Raw genomic sequence first — 27,055 nt, forward strand, 5'->3', positions numbered from 1 at the left:
TTTGAGGGCCGAATTTAGACGTCCAAATTAAATATTTCTCTTGAACGCGTTTTCTCAATATTGAGCTGGTAGCCTTCAAACGTTGGAGCAACACCTCGCAGATATCACATAATAATTCTGGTATTGTAAGTGATGCCTCTCCCGGCCTTGGCAACAGCTGAAAAAGAAAAAAAGAAAAAAACAATAATCTCCTGTTTTCTTTTCTCATTTAATTGTAGGCAAACATTCAGGAAAGAATTAAAGCTCAGCGAAACAGACAGACGTTGGCAACAAACAGCCTGATAAACACACAGTTGCGCATGCCGGAGCATACAGAATATCAAATCACAAACAGACACCCTAGTGCGCACACCAAGTAATACACACTTTCCCAGTGCCAGACAGATTAGGCCCCTGATTAAGGCGGGTGTCGCATAAAAGTCTTGGAACAGTAAATATCTTTAATTTGTAGTGTAATTAAACAGATTAGCTGCCATGAATATCTTACCAGGGATTAGCTCGCGCACGATCCCCCACGCAGATTCGACCACACACACACAAATGGAGTAAACTAGTGATTAACATCCAGAATAGTTGCATTTTTGACCTCTGAGGCAGGTTGTTGAGCTGCGTCTTGTGGATGGAGTGTGTATAACATGTACATGCTGTCGCATCACAAGGCAGAGAAATAGATGGCCGGCAACACAAAGGTGAAATCCTGCAGGTCGCGGCTGAACCGTCAGATCAACACTTGCACTGATGAGGGATTACAGGCCACTGATCATTCTCCTTTTCAATGACTTACAAAAAAACCCACAAGACTTTGTCAAGGTTACAGAGAAAAAGGAAATTCTGCTGTGATTCTAATGCCCTCCATTGTGCAGCACAGAGAGCCGGAGCAGACAGCAAAGAAGCGAGTGAAAGAGGGGACAGGAACTGAGAGAAAAAGCCCCGACTGGCCGTGAAAGACAAAGTCAACGGCACTTGATCCTGCTTCGCCAAAGAAGTGCTGCCAGTCAGAGACAGCTGAACACCGTCCCACTTCCTGTGCTGGCCGGGTGCCTGAACACGGCACAGCAAATGTAACAATCAAAGACAGCTTTCATAAAAAAGACATGAATGCATGTTGTACAGCTCACATGATCAGGTCCTTTAAGTCCTTTAAGTCCCACACGGATATTTAGTGTAGCTTCAGACGTCCAAATCCAAAGCATCACCGTCACTAACTTAATTCACTAATGAGCTACAGAGCACATTTCAAATGGATATTTAGTGTTTTGCTTTTATTTGTTTGTTTATTTTGGAGTGGAGGTACTCTCGAGATGTGCGTGTCTGACTTTCAGTAGAGTGATCACAGCACTTTCAGTCTGAAACATTTTCATGGGAAGTTGGATGATAGAATCAAAGTCGCAGAGGAGCCACGTTTCACCATCTCAAACAGTTTCCACATTTCATCTGTGCAACAACCACAGATTGTGTAAAGAAAGCAAAGCCCTCTTTGACAGCACCCATAGTTTTTCAAAAGAGTCATTTTGATGCTTTAATGTCGTGTTGGCATAAACTGAAAACTCAGAGTCTGTCAAAAGTGGGCAAACACACAGAAGAAGCCAGCTGGAACACATCCGAATAAGCTTTCAGTTTGGCTAGCTCAGGTCACCTATCTAACTAACCTGAACTTACATTGATGCGGCTCAAATTTGTTTCAGATGTCGCTACTGAAAACTAAGTCATCCAAAACAAGTGCTGTCACTGTGGAAACGAGGACTAGTGGAGCTCCTAGCGGAGGGTCACAGGGCGTCATGAGGATTAATCATGGGAGTTTCTTTCAGAGCCATCCCCTCGTGGTCAGGTGAAGAACGGCAGGTTTCTTTATTTCCTGGATTGTGGTAGAAGAGCAAGACCTCTCAGTGCAACGTGTTACAGTCAATGTTATGCAAATATAACTCATGCAACCATCCAACGTAGCTGTTCGCCTCACTTCCCAACAGAATTTTTGCCTGATTTCTGAATAGAGCACGTGCTAATCAGCGTCTACCGAAAGGTAAGACACTTGTCATTTCGTAAGACCAAGTATATCAAGTTTGGGCTTGCATACTTGGAAGTTCACACTTGACAAGATCGACTTAGGAGAACGAGAGGAGGCAGAAGAGGATGCAGAGGATGTTTAGAAGAGGATGTAGTTTGATCTTTCTGCTACTGGAACAATCTGATGATGTTCTCAGCTAGCAGGCTCACATATGTTGAAAAATTTCTTCACACATCCATGAAACCAACTTACTATTGTTAGCTTTAAACTGACAATTGTTAATGTGAAAGGCATTCTGGGATACTTCACTATTTTACTGATACTTCACCAAATCGATAAATCCTCGGTGTAACGGGCAAAGCATTTACACGTGTTAATTTCAACCATAATTGGCCAGATGCAGAGTTTGGATCAGGCCGAAACTTTGGAGGTGACAGAAGCTGCCGCAGAGGCCCAGAAGAACACAAATACGGGTTACGTGAACCTTCTACACACCACATTTGATTGTTTGATCCGATGTAGTAACGTTCCTTCAAATCACAATGAAATGTGAGTTTGAGCTGCAAAAACTGGCTCCTCTTAGCCGTTAGCTTAGCCATCAGACCCCTGTCTGCTACAGGTTAGACACCAACTACTCACAAGTACTTATAGTACTTATGAGTACTCATATGTAGTAGTACTCATAATCCCACAGATACCCTCTTAAACATTAACTATAGGCTTCATCAACACTTGAACTTGATGGTCATGCAACTACCGTCGACAGCTAACTCACAATAAAAACCCAAATGTCAACAAAGTTTGTCATCTACACTTCCCTCTCGAGGGTTTGAAGCCAACAACCACAAACACATTTACTCGTAAATGATCATTTGAGTAAACTGTGTTGATGCCAATAGCACGCTGTCCGTGAAACAAATGAGGTGTTGTAATTACAACCCTGTCTTTCATTAGCAGAAGGACGAGTGTGTGAGAGTGAATCAGAGGAGGGAGGAGGTGGGGGGGCAAAGGGAGGACATGAAAAGACAAAGGAACCAAGATAAAGATGTTTTAAAGAGGAAAGTAAAGCAGAAACGGTGAAAGACAAGTGAAACCGAGCTGGGAAATAACATGGAAGCACAATGAGAGATGCTCACGGATTAGGACAAAAGAGGTGAGGTGTGTGTGTGAGGGAGAAAGAAGTAGCGATAAGGAAACCAAAAGAAAAGGAGAGATTACATTTTTAGAGGCAGGAAGTGGAAGAAAGTTAATGAAATAGACAACAAAGTAAGGAGAGGTTCTTCAATGAGAGCAGAAACTGAAATGGTGAAAGCTAACTTGAACTGAAAGGCAGGATCTGTGTGTGAGAGTGTGTGTGTGTTTGCAAAGCTCTCCGCTGCGTTGTGTGTGTAGGAAGCACCTCAGACGCAGGATGGAGACATTTGTCCTGAGTGGAATTACAAGTGGAAGGCTGAGCAAACCTTGAAGTGGCCCGAGTGAGACAAAAGAAGAGAAAAAGTAGATTCCTCTGCGTTTCCTGTTCGTGTCTCTGCATCATGCCTTCGTCAGCGTCTCTGCCCGCTTACTCATTTTTTCTACCTACTAGGGACCTGCTCTGCTAATAGGCTTTATGGGAAGCAAAGCCCCATCCTAATGAGGCCGCATGTCATTTCTCTTTTTTAGGGGGGCTTATTTACAAGCCTCCAAAGGTGAATGTATTCATCTAAAATGTCATAGTAAAGACGCTCAGGTCCATGCGCTACTGCAGAGATGCTACTACTCCCAAGAGCTTAGGACTCAACCGCAGCGACGTCTCTATTTCATCATTTTATCAGCAAAGTGATCCTTCCAGGATGGGGGGGGCAGTTCGAGGATGTTTCCAGTAAATCCGCGTGGATGGCTGCACTGCCTATTGTGAGTAAGATCTCAGACCTCCTGAAAGGGGGAAGTCAGCGCCAGGCCTCAGTCTTCCACCGCCTCATCTAACTCTCACTAGGAGTTGGCACCGGACGCTTCGGCACCACCAAAGCCAAGCCCATCATTAGGAAGCAAAGACACGGAGAGGTAGTGGTGGCGGGGGTGGGGTGGGGGGTCAAAAGTCTTTCCTGCCAAACACACAAAGACAGTGCCACAGATAGCGAGGCACTAACAAGCTCGCGGATGACGGCCGAGGCCAATAAAGCCGCTACTTTGCACCCAAGTCTTCCCCTTCCCATGCTGTGCAGTTGGGATTGCACTTGTAAATATTTGGGGGGGGTATACAAACCCAATGAACAGAAGCCCCTCTGTACGGCCAGCGCACAAACAAAATGTCACGCAAACAGGCTTTTGACTTTGCCAGACTGTTTTCGAATGCCTGGGAAGAAAGATTGGAGACAAAAGGCAGTGAGAACAACGTCATCTTTGTTTGACTCGTCCCGATAATAATTCGAGCTGTGATTCAGATGGATAGTACTATGAGTGGTGGTGTACTGCTGTCTCAGGCCTTGGAAAAGCACTCCATCACCCCCACGCGTCACAGTCATTTGTAAGCTTCCCTTACGGCCCGCCGAGACGGTCCAGACTTGACAGAGGGAGCAAATAACAGCCCACACCTCAAAGTCACCCGAACTGAACCGCAATTATTATTCCTCTGTGCAAACTGCCAGATTTTATTCCAGGCTCTTTCCCTCTCTCCTGAGACCCGTTCACAAGAGGACGCTACCAAATGAACGGAAACCCCGAAAACCTCCATCAGTTGGCTGGAAACCGTCGCGACCAGAGCCCGGCATGGACGGAGATCAACTTACGATAACAATGTTGACTAATTTAGAGCAAGATTGAATTCATTCTCCCCTCATCATCTCTCATGCTGTCAAATAAAGGCCTTGCTGTCTAGACTGATACTATCAAAAAGAAAAAAGAAAAAATTGCTTAATTAGCTTGTAATACATTCTCATTTCCCTCTACAAAGATTTGGCCAGCTCCGCAGCGCCGCATGCACCAGCTGACAAACGCTTAGTAATTTGATACTGGCATTCAGCGGTTTCCTTCGCGCCTCGTTCTCCCCCGGCCATTCCACCGGAGAGCACGTCTTTAAATGTCACCCAAACACACACACTCACAGAGCCATGCATCTGTGTGAACGAAGCATTTTAATCAGCAGGGGTGATTAAAATGTTAAATTCGTTTGTATCAGCAAGTGGATAAAACCCCACAAAGATGGTGCAGAAAATAACACTTCAAATCAGGGAGAGTGTCAAAAAGTTGGAGGAAAAGGCCGTCCCTGTTGAGCTCGGCCTATAAATACACTGTTCAAGACAATATCATCTTTGATGTGACATTTTGGTTGCAGAACGTCTCCAGACATTGAAAATCAGTCCCAAAACCCTCCAACTGGTGCAAATTTGATGAAGTAAAGTCGCAGCAGCTCAAAGATTTCACACACTTTCAGACAGATAATTAAATGAATAGAGATGGAAATGAAGACAATTCCTAATCTGGGTCTTCAGAACCACAAAGATGACTGGATTGATTACAAACTTTAGACAAGACGGGCCTTGGGAAAGCGATGGTTGCGATATCAGCTTTGTGGTTATGTTTAAAAACTTTTCACACAAAACAAAAAAGAGCTCAAGCCCAGAAAATAAAAACAAACAACTTTATGCCTTTCTGGAATCCTCTGAAAACTCAAGCGCAAATTTACGATTGTTTTCTGCAACTTTATCTTCTCAACGAAACTTTTCTATACATTTCAAACAATTTCAATTTGAAAAAAAAATATTCTGAATCAACTCAAAATAAAATGTTATGTATTGGTTAAAGGTAGGGTAGGTGATTCTTGGAGGACGTCTCATCCGTAGCTCCTCCCTCAAGCGCTCATGAGAAACCTCCCCCAGCTTCTCTCTAGCACCAACCTGATTGGCTGAATCCATACCTCGGTTTGCCAGGCAGCTACCCATCACTCTGTTTCCAATTTAAATGGTAAGGGATTCAAACTGCAGAGAATTGCTTAATTTACCTTTAAAGGCGAGACATTCCCAGCCAGTTTACTGAAATATTAATGAAATGTCTGTAGCAGTTTTGGTCAAAATGCCATAAGAATATAAAACATCTCGATTCTCTGACAGGAAGCTCAGTCGGGTTGAGTTTAGGGGGATGACGGAGGCCACACCAGGATTTTCTTTCTCCTTTTCTGACCCCAGCAGCCGAAACAAGCCTCAAGGGGTTTCTGGACAGGATAGTATTGTGCGTTGTCTTCCTTGAGAGTGATTTCACTCTGCAAGACTTTTATACCATGACAGGAAACGTGAAGTTGGGAGCGCCACATATTTTGCTGAGATCATTAACAGCTTCAGGCTCCTCAAAGAGGCCCATCAACTCCCCGTCTATACTTCCAGGCCAAAGCCTCCCTCCGCCATCTTCCTGCTGACGCTGCAGTCTCGTTGGGACACAGTAGCCGTCCACCAACCATCCAGAACCCCGTCCATGTGGACCATCCAGCATTCATCAATGAACTAAACAGTGTCATATTTCTGAACCAGCAGTGATTTTTGCTCCTACGTGTGTGTGTGAAATCACAGCTTTACTCACATCAGCAAGCCTGATACAAGAGGATCATGGATTTTTTGTGTCTTAATACGATTAACTTCTTCATCTGAACATGTTGAATCACAGATAAATCTTTTCACACTACAATGATCAACATCCAGTGTTTTCATACCTTCTGCGGGACAAGACGCTACTTCACGCCTTTTCTCTACAGAAACAGTTCCTTTCTCCCTCATACTGCGTGAAACCTGCTTAATAATGTGGAACGAGCAGCCTCCTTATGACGGTCGCCTTTACGGTCGCCTCACCTGGGACGCTAATTACCGAGCCTGTCTGAGACTGACGTCAGCAAACCGGCAGAAGCAGCACATCTGAAAACTTTGCACAATAATTTGAGACACAGTGCATGAATGTAAATAAAGAGATGAACAGATTTGGAAATTGAGTCCACTTTCGTAGCCTACTAAATCGGGTTGTGTAGAACTGAGACTCTATTTTAAATTTAATCGCACACTTGAGACCTGGTGTGTTCCACATTTGTCTCTAGCAACAAATCTACCTGAGAGACTTGTGAAGACTTATTCAGAGTGAACAATTGTGCAAATATTTGGTGCTTTGTGAAGCTGCGTGGTAAAAGTTGATCAGTCTCATCTGGACCCGCTGATGGAGCCAGTTCTGAACTCTGAATCACTCTGTTGTTTTCATGTCCGAGATTACCCGGAGTCTGTGCAGGCGTGTGTCTGCCAACAGCCGCTCAGGAGCGGAGAAAAACACTCATCAAGCTGCTCAGAGTGTGAACACCTCCATGCTTGGCACACGTGTGTCCACAGGACACGTCACACACACACACTCGGAGTATATATTTATATATTTCTGCATACTGCCTGGCTGGAACGCTACAGACATTCGTCTCACAGCAGGAGCGTGCAGACAGCTTCAATATCCATTTCACAAGTGAACGTCTCCAACCTCACATGTGATGCTGGGGACGGTTTTCTTAAAAATGAAATAATGAGGAGTGAAGTGAAAGAGAGGAACAAATATCCACTCAGCATACACCCACAAACACCCACGGACAATGGACTTCCCAAGAGGCATAGCTTGGATTCTTGGGCAGAATTTGCATCACAAATATCTGGGATGGGAGTGCATGCGTGGAGAATAATTAAGGCAGTGAAAGTGCCACTTCTTGTGCCCCATTCATCCGAGCGAGCGAGCATCCCTCCATCCGTGCATGCATACAGCCATGCACTCCACTTTAATAGGCAGCATTCAGCACCCTTCGTGCAGGATGTGTGTGTGCGTGTGTTTAGTCTCAGTCGCAGGAGACTGAGACTAAACTCAACCTTTTTTGAAGGTGGAACGACAAGCACCCTTGATTATCCCGTGTAGGACTCATGAGACATTTGTGGACTGCAAAAATACACAAACTTCCAGTACTGTGTTTCTGCTGGTTAAAAGCTTGATTATATTAGTAAAGACGCCTGATTCTGGCTTTTACAAGCCCCAAATGAGACAGTGACAGCCAGTGGGAGGGTTACAGTTGTTTGATGGGAGATGTGACCAAAAAAAACAAAAAAAAAACTCTTCACAATAAATCGGTGATTCGGTTGCGCCATTGCAGGCTCATTAAAGTGGATTTCATCAGGGGAGTCACACCACAGGGGTCCTAACGATAAAAGCCCACTGATTTCCCACAGCCTAGAGCCCGGAGTATATCTGCCGAGATAAATTATTCAGAGAGGAATAAAAACTGCTCCACGTGAGCTCAGGTCGCGTCAGTCCCTGCAAACAGCCGCGGTGTTGATTCGCGTCGCTTCACATGTTGTGCGTCAAAATAAAAGATGTGACACCAAAAAGTCGGCTGTCAGTTGAAAAATATTTTCCTTTGGGAAGATTCACCAAATCAAATAGCTCAGATTATTTAGGAAATTGAGTAATTTCATCACAGTTCGCTGCAGGTGCGTGTGAACTTCTAAGTTTGTGCCAACAAAGGCGCACGGCGTCATCTTTCAGTGAGCGCTGAATTGAGCAGTGAAATGTCCCTAAATATGTGGATTCCGGAGAGGGGGGTGGGCGTGTGGCCCCTCTCACCTCGTCCCCTCTCCTGAAGTCAGGACCAGCACTCACCTGACTGCGCTGCGCTCCAGCGGATCAGCACCAGCGTGACGAGGACGCAAGCCGGGAACTTCATCTTCGGAAAGCCTGATCGTGCCGTTAACTCCCGTAACTCACATGTCCAATTAAGATATCCCCGTTGTTCACGCGTGCTCACCACAGGACACAATTATTCAAAAAATAATAATAACAACAATAATGATGATGATAAAACAGAGTCTTCTTGGCGGCTGCCACAGTTTCCGTGCGCACGCAGGAGCCGCGCCGTTGGAGAGCTTTTACGCAGCGCCTCGCTGGTGTTTGTTTACGGCTCCCGGTCCGGTGTTTAGGTCTGTTTCCACCACGGATACTCTGATCCATTTACTCCTCACTCTGCCATTGCGCCGGTGGTTGGGGGAGGTGGGGGACTGGGGGGAGTGGGGGGTGAATGGGGGAGCGGAGCAGAAAGGGGGGGCGCTCGGTACACGCCTCTCTCGTGATGGACACCCCTTTCAGCCAATTAAATCCTACACAAAAAGCTTAAGCGTCTATTTTACCCCCTTTATTTTACTTTATTGTTTTTTGGATACCCGCCCACGGTCACGTAACACCTCTCCTGGTTGGCTATCAGGGCTCATTGCTGCTGTCACTGCACCTGTCGGCAGCGGAATTTGGTTTGGTTTCCCGCGGGACCCCTCGCCAGTTTCTTCTCTTTATTTTTCCTCTTTCTTCCTTCTTTTTATATTTTGCCTATCTGAAATCATTATGCAAAATCCCGTTTTATTAGATGCATCGCACCTTTGTGTCAGAGTGTCACAATCAGAGTCAATAAAGTTAATGATTTCAAAATAAAAGCCCATATTTGACATAATGAAGCTGCGATGTTTTTAAAATATGTAAAATGTGAAATGTTTCCTCTGCAAAGCTCCAACACAACTTTGATGACGGTAACAGTTTGAGTCCACCATGCTCTTTATGTGTATCAAAGTGTATGAAACGCAGGAAAACATCATGATTTATACGGGTGGACTGGGAGAAGTCGGTGGACGCGGCTGCGCGCCTGGCAGGTGTGAGGGTTATTTATCGTCCTCTGCTTCCCTCTAGTGGTCATTGTGGGGATCTACTCATCCCCGGCACGTTAAAACAAAGACAAAACAAACTTTCAGCGCAAAAGACAGTCGATGAAGCAGACATTTACATCTTTTTTTTTTTTTGGCTCTGCTTTGAACTCCTAAATCTTGAATATATTTGAAGGGATTTAAAGCCCACATTGTGTGTTTCCACGCAGACACATGAAAGCGCAGTGTGATCTGCAGGATCTCTGTCACACATCCGCGCTGGGTGGCAGCGCAGCGCCGGGAATACTAATGAACGCCTCTCAGCTCCGCTCCTGTACGGAAATCTTCAGATAAAACATTCAATTACAGACATTACTGAGCTGCATGAGATCTGCAGCGATATGAGACCGACATGAAAATGCTAATTCTGCCTTTTGTGCCGCAGAACGGGTCCCCGACGTGAGCCCGCTTCGGGGCTGCAGAACAATGGTTTTCGGTGAAGAGTAATCCATTACAAGTAATAAATAAGTAATGGCGGAAATGTGACTCACGGGCATTTAATTAAAAACTCCTAATGAGTCTAACGGCGTGTTATCTGGCCTCTGAGAAGATAACGGCACATATTAGAGAGAATAAGTTCAAATTAAAGATGAAATTAAAGCAAAATAGTTGATTTTTGGGTCTGCTTTGGACGACAAAAGAGCTTGCTTATTTGCAGTAAAATAGTAAGAGTAATGTCAATAAAATGTGTTTCAATAGGCTGGTCTCATGTTTGTCCAGAGCACCTTTAGTGAGCACCCAGAGGGCTGACCGGTGAGGCAAGATACATTTAACTGTTTTGAACATTTTAACGCAATTTTGCACCATCATTCCCACATTTATGAAAGGAAACCATAACACATTTTAGGTAGAGGAAACACTGAGTAAACCAATATATCTAAGAAAGGTTACTGAAATGCTGAGTCACAGAAAAAGAGGAATTGATTGTAACCATAAAATAAATACAGTATATATCATATTTCACCAATTAATAGTCCGACTGACCAAAATCAACTTTAAAAGAACCACCAGGCAGTTATTCGCTGCCTTTATTTTTACAGACCTGCACCAGGACATTATTGTGATGACAGTAACTGTCCAACATATTTTTAGTACAAAAATATGTCTTCCTTGTACATTTAAGGTAAACATATCTGTACATACAGATATTGCAAATCGTATGTACCGCATTTAAACAATCTGTAGCCGAGGCATTTATATATATTTTATAACTCCAAGCTTAAATGTAGCGTCATACCTTTTATTTTTCCAGTATCAGTATTTTTCTTCTCTCATACTTTGTTATTAAATTAAATAGTGAATTAAATGTTTTTTCTTTCTCAGCTTCACAGTTTCTGTCTGTTTTCTTACCTGTTTCTTCCTGAGCCTGCACTGTCTCCTCTTCTTCCCCTCTTTCATCTCTCCCTCTTTGCACTGACAATCATACATATATTATTTTCAACTAGATGAAAAATTACATAAATATAAAAAAATAAATAAATCATTCTAATGAAGTCCTCTTTCTTTGTACTGTCAACCAAATATAAAATAACAACCAATGTTTTTTATATATAATAAATGACATGAATTGATCCAAATGACATCATTGTAATTGAATGCAGTTGAGTTGCAGTGTGAAATGACGTCACACCACGTGATCATACTCTTACCTGAACCTGGCTTTTTTTTCTAAAAAAACATCTGTATGTCCATGATAGGGCTTTCTGTCCGTCTGTCCGTCTACACACACACACACACACACACACAGTAGGATAGTAGTATATGACGTTAATGGACATCAGTTGCGTCACTTCGCTAATCAGCTAATCAGACCACCTGTAACATTTCCTAGTAGGTAAAAACGTCAACTAACTCCTACCTAAGAACATAAACATGATATATAATTAAACGCAGCAGAAATAATGACCGGTTATGATGATTATGTGTTGGTATTTAGTGGCAGAAGTACAGAAATGTGTCCCTTATCCTGGTTTAGACCAGGTAACTCCCACCTCACCTCTGGCAGCGCTGACTCTCTGCAGCTCAGCTGCGGGACAGGTGAAGGCGGGAAGGATGGGGGGGCAAACCATTCTCAAAGCATGGGGGTGCTGCTGTACTTTTATTGTTAAAATATAACGTTTAAACGATAAACTATATATGGTTTTGATATTTTGTCAGCTTATTAATCATGGACATACAACAAAAAATAAAAATCTTTTACATTTTAGGGTTGCTGGGGTTCAATTTAAGGGTTCTGCAGCACCCCCAAAAACAGGCTAGAAACGCCCAAGCCCAATACCTAACCCTAAGGTCACATGGACTATACCATATACTTTACAGTTTTTCTCAGTCGCTTTGGTGCTATTCTCAGATCAGAATGAAAGTTCTCATAACTATTAGTTCAACCTCCACAACATGTAGTCCTTTGTCCACATCATAGTAGCAGTTTCTCCTTCCTCTGAACAAATTGCAAATGCTTTTGGACATGTATCAGTTGCTCTCATACAATTCTCTGCTGTTTTACAACATTATCATTTGTTTATGTCATGTCAGTCAAAATGAACTATACTTATGGACGCTGAATAGTCATTTCCTAAAAAACTAATAGTCCTCATTTCATTGCTTTAGTCATTACATACAAAATTGTTGAACAAGTTATCAAATTGTGTCAAGCTAATTTACTGTAATACCTTTCTTTATCATTTTCTCCTGGAAATCTCTCTAAATTGAACAATTGCTCTCAGGTGAACTTCAGTTTTCACTCATGAGGAGGTGTGTGAAGCATTTAGTTGCAACCAATGACATCCCAGGCCAACGCGGAGGAAATATCACAATGTGTGCAGCCATCTCGGAGAATGGAGTCCTCACCCATATCCCATGCATTGGTCCATATAATACACAACACCTGCTCACTTTTTTAGACTCTCTTTACAGGGATATAATCCCCGAGAATGAGAGGGGTGGAGGCCAGCAGAGCAATTATGTCGTTGTATGGGATAATGTCCGTTTTCACCTTTCACCTCTGGTCAGGCAGTGGTTTGCTGCACATGATGACAGGATGCTGGTCGAGTATCTCCCTCCCTACTCCCCATTCCTTAATCCGATTGAGGAGTTTTTTTCTGCTTGGAGGTGGAAGGTTTATGACCGGCGTCCACATACACAAATGGCCCTGCTAGCAGCCATGGATGCAGCATGTGACGACATCACAGCAGATTCATGCAGAGGGTGGATTCGCCACTCCAGAAGATACTTTCCTCGTTGCATTGCAAGGGATGATATCCGTTGTGATGTAGATGAAAATATGTGGCCAGACAGACAGGAACGTCTGGATGTGCCAGAATGATTTACTGTACCTATGTTCAGTTAGAATATGTACTGCTATAGTGTATTGTTCACATTTGTGCACAGCTTTACCAAAAAGCTGTTTCTTATGTTTGTTCTACAGTAAATTAGTGACTGTAGTGTATTTTTCTTTTGCACAATGCTGTAGAATTGCAAAGAGCATACAGTAAAAATGTGAAACATACATATTCAGTGTCTTGTACTCAGTTACTCCCCTAACTACAGCAATGTGTAACTTTACTGTAGTTTTCAAATGGCTGTACAAGTAGTGTATAGTTCTGCCTTGAGCATTTTCAGGTAGTGTCACCAAGTCCTGACCTTTTTTTTTACATTAGAAAACTCTTAGAGAATATAGTGTCCTAATGAAAACATGACAAAGCCATTTGACTATCATGCTCATAAACGATGGTGACAGGACTTCTCATTTTGACGACACTGACAGTTTCATTGACATGAGTACTTGCTTTTGAGGGATAGACAATCCATTTTGAGCAAGTGACGCGCTTCTGCAGGTCATCCACTAGGTTTTGCAGTTTGTGATAATTGTTCTGAGAAATGCACTAAGTGTTGTGCAAATGTTAAGAGTGATCTGAGAATAGCACCAAAGCGACTGAGAAAAACTGTAAAAAACAATGGATGAAATATTAGGTCACGTGACCCACTGGTTTCTTTTTTCTGGATATTAATCTGCATATTAATGGTTAATACCAAGTTTGGTAAAAACCTAAAGCATATATATGCATTTTAATATATAATCAATATAATATATAACATATAATGTTGTTTTTTTAATTACATTTAGACAGACAGACAGACAGACAGACAGACAGACAGACAGACAGACAGACAGACAGACAGACAGATAGATAGATAGATAGATAGATAGATAGATAGATAGATAGATAGATAGATAGATAGATAGATAGATAGATAGATAGATAGATAGATAGATAGATAGATAGATAGATAGATAGATAGATAGATAGATAGATAGATAGATAGATAGATAGATAGATAGATAGATGTGATGGACCAGGACCCAGCACCAACCGAGCACCAGACACCCGGTGGTCCCACTGGTTTCTGAAGACGCCATGTTGGTCAGGAAGCCAACCGGAATACGTTCACCATACGTCAATCAAAGTCAGCTTTGGCTGCATGTTCCTTCAATGGATCCCTGCCGAAATATCTGCAGAGCTGCCAGCAGACGTTTACAGCAAAATATTCTGTTGAACATGTTTTCTGTGGTGAAATGAAAAATGACATTTACCCAAGGCTTGGTTCACGACACATGTTAGCATAACGATAACAGTCGCTAATGGGAGTCGATGCGGATTGATTGGCTTTTGGATGAGCGGCGAGTTGAGTAACTTCAGCGAATTAGAAGCCAACCTGAAAGTTAGTTCTCACAAGAGTGATCCAGGCTGCACCATGAAGCTACGTGCTGCAGTTCCTGATTATGAAACTTTGAGGATGAAAATGTTACACAGTTTTGCGTTAAATGGGACATATTGTTAAGAAAAATGTTCAAAACATGCTTGAGAATATTTATTTTGGTATTTGAAGAGGCTATAAACTCGAAAACTCCAACATAACCCAACCATGACACATTGTTTGTGGCTGCAGGGTGCTGTGACATCACAGACCGCTAGCTCCAGATAAGAGAAGATTATTGCAGCTTCCTCGTCTTCATCTGCACCCAAGCACGCTACATTTGCTCTTCTTTGTAGGTGGATAATGCAAAGCTATGACAACAATTTCAAACAAGGCACGCCTAGCAATAAGAGGGGTGTCATTTTGCTGGCTCCACCCTCTGAAACTGGCTGTTTTGAACAGATTTTAAAGGCATGGCCTGAAAGGGGAGGCTTTTCTACTATGTTTATTTTCAGTAAAACATGTCAGAAATGTTCATCAATGCCTCAGGAAATTGTGTCAGCTTTTATTTTTAAAGGGGGGGGTGAGTATGTCTCCTTTAATGTGGATGTGGAGTGTTCTGTGTGGCCTTTCTTCCAGTGTGATTCTGCTTCATAGAGCCTGACACTAATTTTGGAGCCTCTGTCCCCTGTGAGCAGCTCCACACTGCAAACAGCAGGACACGCAGGGCTCAGATGACACACTGTGATTGAGGAGGAGGGGGGCTTTTACACACATTCATTTGGCACCTAACCCTCCGACCGAGCACCACACAAACTGCAGTGAATCTGCTTCTTCCCTATCGGTGCCGGCGGTCCTGCAACGACGCTTTGGCTGAAACAGTGGGGTGAGAATGAGCCGCGTGCTGCTGACCTGCAGGGAGTGAGCACAGGAGGCGCGTGCTGGAGTTGGTTTTCAGCATGGCCCTGGAGAGCCCCTCGCTCCTGAGAGCGGTGCTGCTGCTGCTGCTGGCAGGTAGGTGTGTGCCTGTGAGCCGGGAAGTCTGTCTCAGTGTTTTAATCAAGGTTTCAATCAACTCATGCACAATCTTAATTTTGGGGGATTGTTTATTATTATTATTATTATTATTATTATTATTATTATTATTATTATTATTATGGCTTTGAGAATTAAAATGTTACAATTTGAAATATTCATAAACCCATATCGGACCTAAGGAGAACGGTCGGTGGGGTTAAGGTTGAAGGAATTTGGTCCTGTCCGATATCAGATTTCAGCAGCTTTTCTTTGTTGTAGCTTTTGTTTCATGATGCACCAAATGTTTTCACTTGGGGAGAGGTCTGGACTGCAGGCCGGCACCTGGACTCCTCTACCAAGCCAAAGATGCATTATTCAGTTCAGTGCTTGCTGAAAAACCCAAGGCCTTCCCTGGAAGAGATATTATCTGGATTACAGCAGATGTTGATCCAAACCCTGCATATGCCTTCCAGCACGGCCGTGTCCCGTCCAGATGCACAAGCTGCCCATCCCTCAGACACTGAAATGGTGGTAACACATTCAATCGTCCATCTCTTCTTCCATCCATCTTTTCTTCAGTCCAGAGGATGTGACCTCCAGGACAGTTATCCATTCAGTCTCGGCAACAATTTGGTCCAGAAAAGGCTGCTGTTTCTGAATCCTGTTCACACATGGCTCCTTCTTGGTATGATAGTGAATAACAGCGGTTAGAAAGATCTTGACCCCATACAATGATTTCCATAATCTAATTATTGATTTGGCACATTGTTGGATTCTCTTCCTGACACGGCTCTCCTGTATCAGGGTTTGGGACCGTGAACACTGGGCTGTGCCGCCCTCGGGATTATTTGCAGTGGGGGCAGTGTGGGGTTACAAGTGCTGCGTAAGATCGCACGGATCACTGGTGTCCAGGCCTGGTCCTACGCATCCAGAGATTTCCTCAGAGTCTCTGTTTCTTCAACGGTTAAGCAATTAAGGACATTAATTAGTTATTTTCCTGGACCAATTTAATGTCTCAACTTTTTTGAGTCATAAAAGGCCATCAAATTAAAAATGAAATGGCAATATGTCTCTCAACATTTGATTTTTTTTCTATGTTGTAAAGAAAATAAAATTTAGACACTTCTGTTCATCTATAAGGAAGACGTTTTCCAAGATCACAACATTTTTTTCTATTGGGGCATGAAATGGGAAATATCTTCAACTGAAAGCTGAAGTTTGAACATACTTCCAGTTGTTGCTGCTTGACATTAACAGCAAAATGTTGCACAAAAGTCAAAGTGTTTTGGTTTTTGCAGCATCAAGTCATTTATTTATTCCATTTCTACAGTTTTGGGTGTAATTAATTTTGATCCACAAAGCAATACCAGATGCTGCAGAGCACAAACCTTGTAGCTTTGCAGCATCAAATTTCCTGGAGGATGGGACACCGCTCCGGTTAAAGCCACGCTGGATGCAACTTTCAATGTCAGTCCAAGTTTTCTCCAGACTGTAAAGTGAAGCTCAACATCCCTCCAGCTCAGTCAGATGTAAACAAGTTGATTGGAACTTGATTTTTCCTGAGTATTTGCGGCACCATCTCCCTGCTGCTTTCCAGGTTCTCCTTGTTGCTTCTCTCCCTCCGGACCCAGGGGGTCAACACATTCAGCCTCCCTTGGAGCGTTTCCATGCCCCGGGAGAACCAGCAGCATCTGAGCAAACATAGCAGCCTCACAGCTGGCTCTTATCAGTCCCGCGCAGACAGGGATCACCGTGTTTCTCCATCCTAACAACAACCTGTGCGTTTCCACACAGGCCTTTATTAGCCTCCACCTCCCACTGCGCGGTGGTGCATTCGGCCTGGACTCCGGTGGGAGGGCTGTGGTATGCCTCCACATTAAGAGGCTGTTTACACACATCTCTGAAGTAAACAAGTGGGACTGGGAGTCGGCTGCAAATTAAAATCTTTTCTTAGTGAAAGTAACAGCCTAATAGGGGAGAAACGAGCCAGTAGGAATAACCGCTGCCAGGACGTGACCCTGTTTGTTGCACAAACACATTCCTCATTATAGAAGAAGAAAAACGAGCAGATAACACCGCCGTGCTTTGTTAAATCTTTTGTATATTTATAATTAGACATTGCTTTTTTTTTAGTTTCTCATCCATTGCAAAGGAGGTGTGTTTTTGTCATTTCTTTTCTTTTTTCTTAGCTCAAGCCCTTCCATCGGTGTCAGGCTGCGACAGGCGTTTCTATGACGCAATGATCGATAAACTCTGCCTGGCCAAGTTCGAGGTGGACATGGGAGGACTGGACCGAGGACGGTGGTGCAGCTGGACGGACACAGCGGAGTAAGTTCATTTACAGCGCAACACTCTACGTTTCCCTACGAAAAAAGTTGGCACGTTTGCTGAAATACCAATAAAATTGGCTCACAAGCCTTGTGTCAAGGTGTGGTTGTTGAGAACCCAAACTCAGGAGTTTGCAAAAAGCAGGATTTATTAAACAAAGACAAAACCAAAAACGCTGCTGAGCAGGATCAAAACTGGCAGAACAAAATCAGGGATCCAAAAACTAGAGAACATGGAGGGAGCAAACAGTACGGACCAACGGGGAGCAGGGGAAAGACAAGACTAGATATACACATGGGATAACGAGACACAGGTGCAGACAATCAGGGCAGATGGGAAACAGGAGGGGCAGAACTGAAAACACAAAACTGGGGGAAATGTCAAAACCCTGACACCTTGTAGTACTACTAGAAATCGAATTCTGGCTACCTTCGTCAGTTGCAGAAGATCATGCTGGTTGGCGGTGTATTCTACGCAGATGTCCGTTATGTTCTTGTTCAACCCCGACGGACCGTTCTGACCCATTCAGGCAGGAGCCTTCTTTAAACTGAAAATGGGTAAATGGGCTGAATGAACTAACTGGGCAGCTGGTGGGAACATGCCACCCTAACCTCCACGAACTAGCTAATCTGTGATCAAAGATGCCCATCCATCCATCCGTCCGTCCATCCATCCATACTGTTTTAAGATGTCCCTACTTAAACATTATCCGAAAGGCACACCTGAGCTGTGAGCTGACCTTCACCAAGTCGGCGGTGGTCTTGAACCCATCAGTGCCACCAGAGCCCAGCAAGGACCCAGCAGAGCTTGATCAGAGCAACCTCCCAACAGAAATTGTCCCCGCCCCCTACAGCCAGCCATCCAGTGGTCCTTCAACATACTTTCTATACTTTCCACACTGGCATCAACTTTGACAGCTGGCTGTTGCTCCTTGAGTCCAATTGGTGCATCAGCTCTTCTTCAGCACTGCAACCACTTCATCTCGTATTCTTGCTTGATTTCAGAGTTCAGCTATTTAGCAGTTAATTAGTAAACATTTTAGCATCCAGACTTTTAAACTATGGACCAAATCAGTTGTAACACATGCTGCATCTTGTCTTGTGGAAACCCTTTGGTAACTGTTCAATGGCTTCTGGCTGATGGGTCACTGTCGTCCACGATGACTCTGTTTCTGCATCTGTTCATCTGTGGCATTAAATCCTCAGTGTTTTTGTGTGAGACAGTGTCTCGGTGCTTGGTGGCTTCTTCTCCAAACATTAGCTGCAGGGAATGAGTCAGACAGGAGGATGAAAGGCGCTGGGGGGCCCACAGGATAAGCTACAGTCAAAACAGTGCTCACTGCGCTCTCATGGTCCACGAAATAATTGGCGTCGGTGCTTTTTGTGTCTGCTGGTATGAGCATGTGTGCACTGTGGCAGCTAAAAAAAGAAACTGTCCAGGCATTTTGAGGGTTTGCAGTTATGTCGCGCAGCAGTCTACGACAGAAGGTTTGTTATCCAACTAATCACACTGGAAATAAAATATCCAGGCAATCAAAGCTATAAACTGCGTAAACTCCTCTCCCACACACGTGTGGCGTCTCCTTTTAAAGCGCCAACGCTGTCAGACAGTTGAGAATCTAGTTTTTGACTTGCACTTGAAGATTTTGCAGACAGATTACTTGTTCAGATGGCTGGAAACCCCATCCTGACTAATTACAGGGTGGAGTTTTACAGCCAGTAGTGTTCTATTAGAGAAACTCTTAATCGCCACATTAGTTTTTGTCTCCTGGAGACACGCTAAACACTGTCCGTTGTTGCTGAATGCAGCAAGATAGTGATATGTCTGCAGTTTATGTTCTCTCGCTCCCGAATATCAGCTCCGGCATGATTATCAGAGCCCTAATACCAAGTCCTCTAGTGGGGACCCCTGGTTGATTTGGGTCAATAACGGTTCAATAAAACATAATTTTTTCTTGTGTTTTTCTGCTACAGCCTTCTCTCTTCAAGTTTGATCAGAGATTTCACAATTACATGGGTCAAGTTGTCGCTGTTCAAATTCTCAAATCAGTTCATACCATACGTCTTTTAAAGCGTAATCTTTGGCAAAAACAGGTTTGTGAGCAAATAAAAGAGACTGTGAGGGAGAAGTTGTCAATTATCAATGTATTCATATTAAAAACATTTCTTAAGCAGTATACCTTAAACAGACAGTTCGGACAGTTCGAGGGGCTATATCTATAAACACGAGTCAGAATGTTCTGGGTTAGTGAAAGTCCCAAACACCCTTCCTCCACCGCTGTGCTTCACAGTGGACCATAAACTAAAGAATATTCCTGAGCAAATGTGAGGATATCGTTCCGACAACTATGCCAAAGGCCTTATATAGGATTAACTGCACAAAAACAGTTCCACCCATAATGGCAGTGAGTTGTGTGACATGACTTTAATTATCTTGAAAATGTGGCTGGTTAGCGCAGTTGGTTCGAGCGTGGTGCTAATAACACCATGGTTGCGGGTTTGATTTGATTTGATTTAGGGAGGGCTGGCCTAGTGGTTGCAGAAGTGGGTTTGGGTCTGGAGGATATTGTTCTGACTACTATAAAAATGGGTAAAATGTTGTCAGGACAACTGTTCAAAGCGTCTGAGTGAGAATGGCTCCTCGTCACGAGTAAAAATCTTCAAGAATTGAGGTTTTGGAATGACCTGACCAAGGTATTGATCTCAACCAACCATAAACTGTGATGAAGTTTGTTCAGATTTAACTTTTACCAGGCAAACGGGCGAACCCTGGGATGAACTCACAGACTTGCCAACGCTCCTATGTTTATGGAGGCGTTATGATATCAATCTCATTTTATTAGCAGTACCTTTAATTCCTGTGGGAGGAGGAAGGGTGTAGGTTATCTCACACAATTTCTAAATTTTTGGGCAAATGTTTGTCATAAAACAGCGATATTAAGTAATTAGTCATGCGCCACCATGTACTGGCAGTGAGTTGTGACATGTATAAACCTGCCGTTGTGGCCGGTTAGCTCAGTTGGTTAGAGCGTGGTGCTAATAACGCCAAGGTCGCGGGTTCGATCCCCGTACGGGCCAGTCTAAGATATTTTGGGGAGTGCTGTCCTAGCGGTAACAGAGGTGGGTTCGGGTCTGGAGGATATCGTTCTAACTACGATAAAAATGGGTAAAATGTTGTCAGGACAACCGTTCGAAGCGTATGAGTGACAATGGCTCTTCATCACAATGAGTAAAAAAACTTCGAGAATAATGGCTTTAGAATGATTTGATCAAGGTATTGATCTCAATCAATCAACTGTGATGAAGTTTGTTCAAATTTTACTTTACAAACTTAAGCCACATTCTTAGAGGCGTCACTTCCAAATCATTCGTGTGCAGTCTTTTTCTAAATGTACCATGATCAACTCTCACACTGCCAACGCTGCTATGTTTATGCAGGCATTCTGATGATCACTTTATCAAGCTCATTTTATTAGCAGCACCTCTAATTCCTGTGGGAGGAGGAAGAGTGTAAGTTATCTCACGGTATTTCTACATTTTGAGGCAAATGTTTGTCATAAAACAGGGATATAAAGTTATAAGTCACCATGTATTAGGTTGTATTTTCTGGATTTTAAGAGCGCTCTTTATCTTTTTTCTAGTATAGATGTACCACACAGTGTTGGTATAAACTGAATTTTATAGCTTCCCTCCTAAATTTTCAGATCTTTTTACGTGATGTTAAAATGTCAAAAACTATAACACACAATTTAATGATCATAGCTTCTAAAACTCCCAAATCTGTCTCATTTAATCTTGTCTGTGTTAGCAAAACCATCTTTTTACAGTACTTGTGAGGATTTCACTGTCTGTAACCTTCCATCTTTATCCAAAGTGAGGCCTAATCTTAACTGAATATCCCTGATTCCAACATATACATTTAAACTTAACCAGATGTTTTACATTTGAGAGAAGCTTTCACCCTTGAAAGCATAAAAATTTGAAATGTAGTTTGTTTATATACATGTAAACAGAGACGTAACACCTCTACATACCAGCTGTGTTATTCCTGCTGTCATCTAAAGTGACATACACCCTTGATGCTGAGAATAGAAACAGTAGACGAAGAAAATATCACGAGGGCAATACTAAGTACCCTATTATGACTTCTGTAGGATTTAAGAAGGCACATTTCAGTCAGGTGCAGCTAATCATCAATCCTTGATGAATTTATCATCAGTATGTTAGCAGGCCTCTACAAAAGCAGATATTTTGGAAGTTTGCTGTTTGGTCTGAAGGGTTTAGGTTAAGACAATGCAAAGAGTGAAATGAATAAGCAATGGAAGAAAAAAAAGCAGTTGTTATTGCATATAAATCTGAAAAAGATTCATATATATATATATATATATATATATATATATATATATATATATATATATATATATATATATATATATATAGATAATGCACTATTTTTTATGCACTATTGCTGGCTCAAGGAAGGATGCATGTCTTCTGAAGGTGTTGTTGAACAGGTGAATTGCTTGGAAGATCTGAAACCATAAACGGAAGAAAAATGTATTACTAATAGAGCTCCGGTGAGTGGCTCCGGAGCCACCGGAGCCACTCACCGGAGCTCCAGTGTTACCCCTAGACAAATATAAATAACATAGAAAATTAACGTCACTTACTGCTGACTTGTGTGCAGCTGCCGGGTCCGTACTGTTGGAACTGATCCTTTTATGTGGGAGCAGGAAGGGTGTAGGTTATCTCACACAATTTCTAAATTTTGGTGCAAATGTTTGTCATAAAACAGGGATATAAAGTCATAAGTCATGCACCACCATGTACTGGCAGTGTGCTGTGTAAAATGACGTCTGATATCCTGAACACATGGCCGGTTAGCTCAGTTGGTTAGAGCGTGGTGCTAATAACGCCAAGGTCGCGGGTTCGATCCCCGTACTGGCCAGTCTAAGTTATTTTGGGGAGTGCTGGCCTAGCGAGAATGGCTCTTCATCACAACGAGTAAAAAACTAAAAGAATTAAGGTCATGGAATTACTTGATCAGGGTCTAGATCTCAACCAATCAACTGTGATGAGGCTAAAGCTAGCTGTCCATAAGTGAATCCTGAAAAACTGGCAAACTGAATTTCTTCACCTCAAGTTAGTGAATCTTGTGTTATCCAACCATGGGGGTACTTAGGATTGCCCACTTTTTTAGTTTCCTTTATTGCCTCATTTGTTTTGAAATATTTAATGCAAGGTGAAACACTTATATCTTGCCGTCCGTCTGGGGTTGTATTCTTCTAATATTAGGACACAATTCGATTTTTTTCTTAAAGGAGCTTGAGGCCGGATTGTGGCAGGATTTATGAAAAAAATCCGTATACGTTTTAAGTTTTCTAGTAATAATGTCAGATGAAGCGTTCCAAACCCAAAAGAATGAGCCCTCTAGTGTATCTCTCCTTTGCCTTGAACAGGCTGTGTGCTGCAAAATGTGCTGCAATTCGGTCTCAAATTTCCCGCGCTGGGCTGCGGATGTGACGTCACATGACGCTGCATGTGCGTTCTCCCCGTTCTCCCGTGCCGGCTTCACTGTTGGCTGCAGTACCCCCAACGGCCGTCGTGGTGAAGGGTGGCGCTAGAGAGTCTCATTTCTTAAGCCTCAAGCTCCTTTAAATATTATTATTTGAGGGAATACAAACGTTTGCACATTATTATAAATGGAAACATCACTTGAGTCGCTTTGCGATTGCTTCAACTCCTGCCAACTGGGCCCTGAATCTGATTCCTCCCAATCACCCGGACCGTCTCGTCATTTTCACACATCGCCAACCATGACGGGGGACCAGGAAAACTGGGTCGTATCCAGCAAATCTCTGGATTCACAGCCATCGATTCTGCTGCCATCTGAGCCCCAGCAGGGGTGGAAGCATTTTGAAGACACCTCATGTTAGATCAAACTGAAAAAACTAAAGAAAATACACATAGTAAAGCATAAACATGTTCAACAGGGCCAGTCTTTCTAAGCATTAGAGCGCCATCCGGGCCAGAATCCCTGCCCGCTGTGGTGCAATGCTGCCCTGTTGGTATGCATCTCCATTTCTCTCCCACCTAGCAGTTATATTTAGCCGTGTTAAGCCCGCTGGTAATTCTAGAGACTCCTTTGCCTTTTTTCCTACCAACAGGAATCCCACACTGCTGATCCGCTCTGAGAGGACGTTTCAAAGACATCCCGAGTAAAGAGTTCAACATGAAGAGTGCAAATCAGTGCAGGATGAAAGACATCATTAGTTGATGTTTTAAACTTAAAATGTATCTCTTAGCATTCATGTGCCACTGTTCACCGTGCAGCCAGAGATCCCTTGGTGAATGTACGTTTGTCTGTGTGTCGCCGCCCTCTGCAGGATCTACGAGGGACTCACCAACTGCACCTACCAGGTGGCCCTGAGGCTGGACTGCTTCTGGCCCAATCAAGTGGTCGATGGCTTCTTCATGCGGATTCACCGGGACTACTTCCCAGGCTGCGCTCTGACCGGCCGGCTCCTCGGCGACCCGCCCATCCGGGTCCTGGCGCCGTTCATCGCCGTGCCGGTGCTGGTCACCCTGCTGATGACCGCCGTGGTGGTGTGGAGGAGTAAACACACGGAGGGAGTGCTCTAGTGACCCCCGACCTCGGCTCTCATGGACTCATGACAAGCAGAGAGCCAGAGAGTTGTGAACCCGTTTTATGTTATTATTATGACGACATTGAAGAGTAAAGCTGCACAGGAACCATTTAATATCATTAAAAATATTAAACTGCAGCAAAAATGCAATAAAACATCTGTGTGGTATGAATCCCGCTGTGATCTGTGCAGTGGGCTTTAGTGGACACCATCACCGAGAGGAGAGGAGCACGGTAAAATAGTGCTGCAAGATTCAGGCGACTCTGAGGCCTTGCATTTTAATTACAATCTGCTCTCATGGCCCGAAACATTTCGTGAACTCATAAATAACAGTAGAGAGGAGGACAGTCAGCCGGCTTGGATGAATGATTCCCAGAAGGTGGGGAAAGGGCAGGGAGGGGAAGAGAAAGTGGGGAGAAAGATGAAGCTTTGAACAAAAGGTTGGGGTTCTGTTTCATGTGCAGCTGAGGCCTGACATCGCCACATGTTTAGTTATTTCACCGTCTATGTTCCTGAATCTCATTGTCAAATATTTGCTTCTGTCTTTTATTTTTCTCAAAGAGAGATTTCTGTCTGGATGTGTGAATAAAGTTCAGTGTTTGAATAGTGCAGATATCGTACCTTTATTTAACATCATGAAATCTAATCACGTTTTTGATCGATTTAAATGATTACTGTCCTATGAGATGGACTGCATACCTATCATAGCATGAGTGAGATTATAAAATTATTCATATCATCTCATAAATGTGGCCGGTTAGCTCAGTTGGTTAGAGCGTGGTGCTAATAACGCCAAGGTCGCGGGTTCGATCCCCGTACTGGCCAGTCTACGGTATTTTGGGGAGTGCTGGTCTAGCGGTAACAGAGGTAGGTGTGGAGGAAATCGTTCTGACTACTATAAAAATGGGACAACTGTTCAAAGCGTATGAGTGACAATTGCTCTTCGTCACTCACAAGTACAAAAACTTCAAGAATATTGGCTTTAGAATGACCTGATCAAGGTATTGATCTCAACCAACCATCAACTATGATGAAGTTTGTACAGATTTAACTTTAACTAGGCAAACGGGTGAACCCTGGGATGAACTCACAGACTTGCTCCTATGATTATGGAGGCGTTATGATATCAAGCTCATTTTATTAGCAGCACCTCTAATTCCTGTGGGAGGAGGAAGGGTGTAGGTTATCTCACACAATTTCTAAATTTTGGGGCAAATGTTTGTCATAAAACAGGGATATAAAGTCATAAGTCATGCGCCACCATGTACTGGCAGTGTGCTGTGTAAAATGACGTCTGATATCCTGTACACATGGCCGGTTAGCTCAGTTGGTTAGAGCGTGGTGCTAATAACGCCAAGGTCGCGGGTTCGATCCCCGTACTGGCCAGTCTACGTTATTTTGGGGAGTGCTGACCTAGTGGAAACATAGGTGGGTGTGGAGGAAATCGTTCCGACTACTGAAAATGGTTGAAACGTTCCATTAAAAGCCTATAAGCGAGAATGGCTCCTCATCACAACGAGTAAAAGAATTAAGGTCTTGGAATGACCTGACCAGGGTCTAGATTTCAACCAATCAAATGTGATGAGGCCAAAGCTAGCTGTCTTTAAGTGAATCCCCCAAAACTGGCAATGCCTGAATTTCTTCTTCCCCTCAAGTTATTGAATCTTGTGTTATCCAACACACAGATTCTGGACCTGGACCTGGATAAGTAGGCTGTTCTTGAGGGTCTGAAATTCTCATTATTGTGGAGCTTTTACTTAAGGTTTGAGAAAGGTTGCACACAATTCCTGTCTAAACTGTATGTCTTTTAATGAAAGTTTTAAATTTTTCATGGCTTTAGAGCATTTGAACAATCACATCGTGTCTCAACTGTTGCTGCCAATAAATCAAATGATTACTTCAGCTACTCCAAATTCAAATGATCGCACAACTTTACGCATGTTGTAAAAACGCCCAAAGTCTGCAAAACAGCAAAGCAAGTTGCCCATTGAACAGCTCTCCAGACAGATCAAGTACTAAGTGTTGAAGAAGTGCAGAATATTTTCAGATTCAGATTCAGATTCAGATTTATTAATCCCTTTGGGAGGTTCCCTCAGGGAAATTGACATCTCGGATTGGCTTGAATTATTCAAAATAAATGATATAGAATAAAATGACCACAAAAATCCACTATTAGAGCCTCGGAGTGGTTTGTAAAGAATTAGGGTGCAGTCCCTAGGATGTGCTTGCATGTACTGTATGCATGAAGTGTAGAAGTGTGAGTGGTCAAAGAAAACCCCTTCACCACAGGGAAGCATGGTGGTGGCAGCATCATGCTGAGGGGATGGTAACAACAGAACCAAAGGGATGATATATTTTATATATTTGTCCACATAGAAACTGATTATTAAAGAAAACCTGTTTTAATCAGATTCCTGAGACATCAAGCATCTTATGTCCCTCACATGAGATGTTTTATTGAATCACTTCTGCTTTTTGGTAAAAAAAAAGATTTGCTCATCAGCGAAAAAGGTCGGGAACACTCGGGTTCAGAGTTCAGCCAATCAGAGAGATGACGGTTACGTGCCAGTCAGTAGAAGTACGGCAGGACCATGGTAACTTCTGTCTGAGGGGGAAGATGTCCTCATGACGGACACCAAC

The 27,055-nt window shown here is 43.2% G+C and overlaps 2 protein-coding genes and 4 non-coding genes across 6 annotated transcripts in view; 5 read left to right on the forward strand and 1 right to left on the reverse strand.

Moving 5' to 3' along the window:
* LOC133424882 (receptor tyrosine-protein kinase erbB-4-like) overlaps window positions 1–8,997 on the reverse strand; it is a 382,181-nt gene extending 373,184 nt beyond the window's left edge. The window contains exon 1 of the mRNA XM_061715451.1: window positions 8,645–8,997. Coding sequence (XP_061571435.1) covers window positions 8,645–8,708 — 64 coding nt within the window. The 5' untranslated portion in view covers window positions 8,709–8,997. The remainder of the gene's footprint in view (window positions 1–8,644) is intronic.
* A 6,118-nt stretch (window positions 8,998–15,115) lies between these two features.
* Window positions 15,116–25,024, forward strand: LOC133424969 (receptor activity-modifying protein 1-like). Its single transcript, XM_061715590.1, has 3 exons — window positions 15,116–15,438; window positions 17,631–17,769; window positions 24,155–25,024. The coding sequence occupies exons 1-3, from the start codon at window positions 15,384–15,386 to the stop codon at window positions 24,408–24,410; spliced, it is 450 nt and encodes a 149-aa protein (XP_061571574.1). The 5' UTR covers window positions 15,116–15,383; the 3' UTR covers window positions 24,411–25,024.
* Window positions 20,773–20,846, forward strand: trnai-aau (transfer RNA isoleucine (anticodon AAU)). Its single transcript has one exon. It is a non-coding gene; the product is annotated as a tRNA-Ile (tRNA).
* trnai-aau (transfer RNA isoleucine (anticodon AAU)) lies at window positions 22,643–22,716 on the forward strand. The gene has a single exon. It is a non-coding gene; the product is annotated as a tRNA-Ile (tRNA).
* A 142-nt stretch (window positions 25,025–25,166) lies between the features above and the next one.
* On the forward strand, window positions 25,167–25,240 carry trnai-aau (transfer RNA isoleucine (anticodon AAU)). The gene has a single exon. It is a non-coding gene; the product is annotated as a tRNA-Ile (tRNA).
* A 487-nt stretch (window positions 25,241–25,727) lies between these two features.
* trnai-aau (transfer RNA isoleucine (anticodon AAU)) lies at window positions 25,728–25,801 on the forward strand. Its single transcript has one exon. It is a non-coding gene; the product is annotated as a tRNA-Ile (tRNA).
* Window positions 25,802–27,055: the final 1,254 nt, after the last annotated feature.

Source organism: Cololabis saira, chromosome 24 (assembly GCF_033807715.1).
Source record: "Cololabis saira isolate AMF1-May2022 chromosome 24, fColSai1.1, whole genome shotgun sequence".
NCBI lineage: Eukaryota > Metazoa > Chordata > Actinopteri > Beloniformes > Belonidae > Cololabis > Cololabis saira.

Bases quoted from the DNA above. Each gene is read 5' to 3' on its own strand.
- LOC133424969 (XM_061715590.1), top strand. From the start codon at position 15,384: ATGGCCCTGGAGAGCCCCTCGCTCCTGAGAGCGGTGCTGCTGCTGCTG. The intron at 15,439-17,630 runs GTAGGTGTGTGC...CTTTTTTCTTAG, and splicing joins GCTGCTGCTGCTGCTGGCAG to CTCAAGCCCTTCCATCGGTG. The intron at 17,770-24,154 runs GTAAGTTCATTT...CGCCCTCTGCAG, and splicing joins AGCTGGACGGACACAGCGGA to GATCTACGAGGGACTCACCA.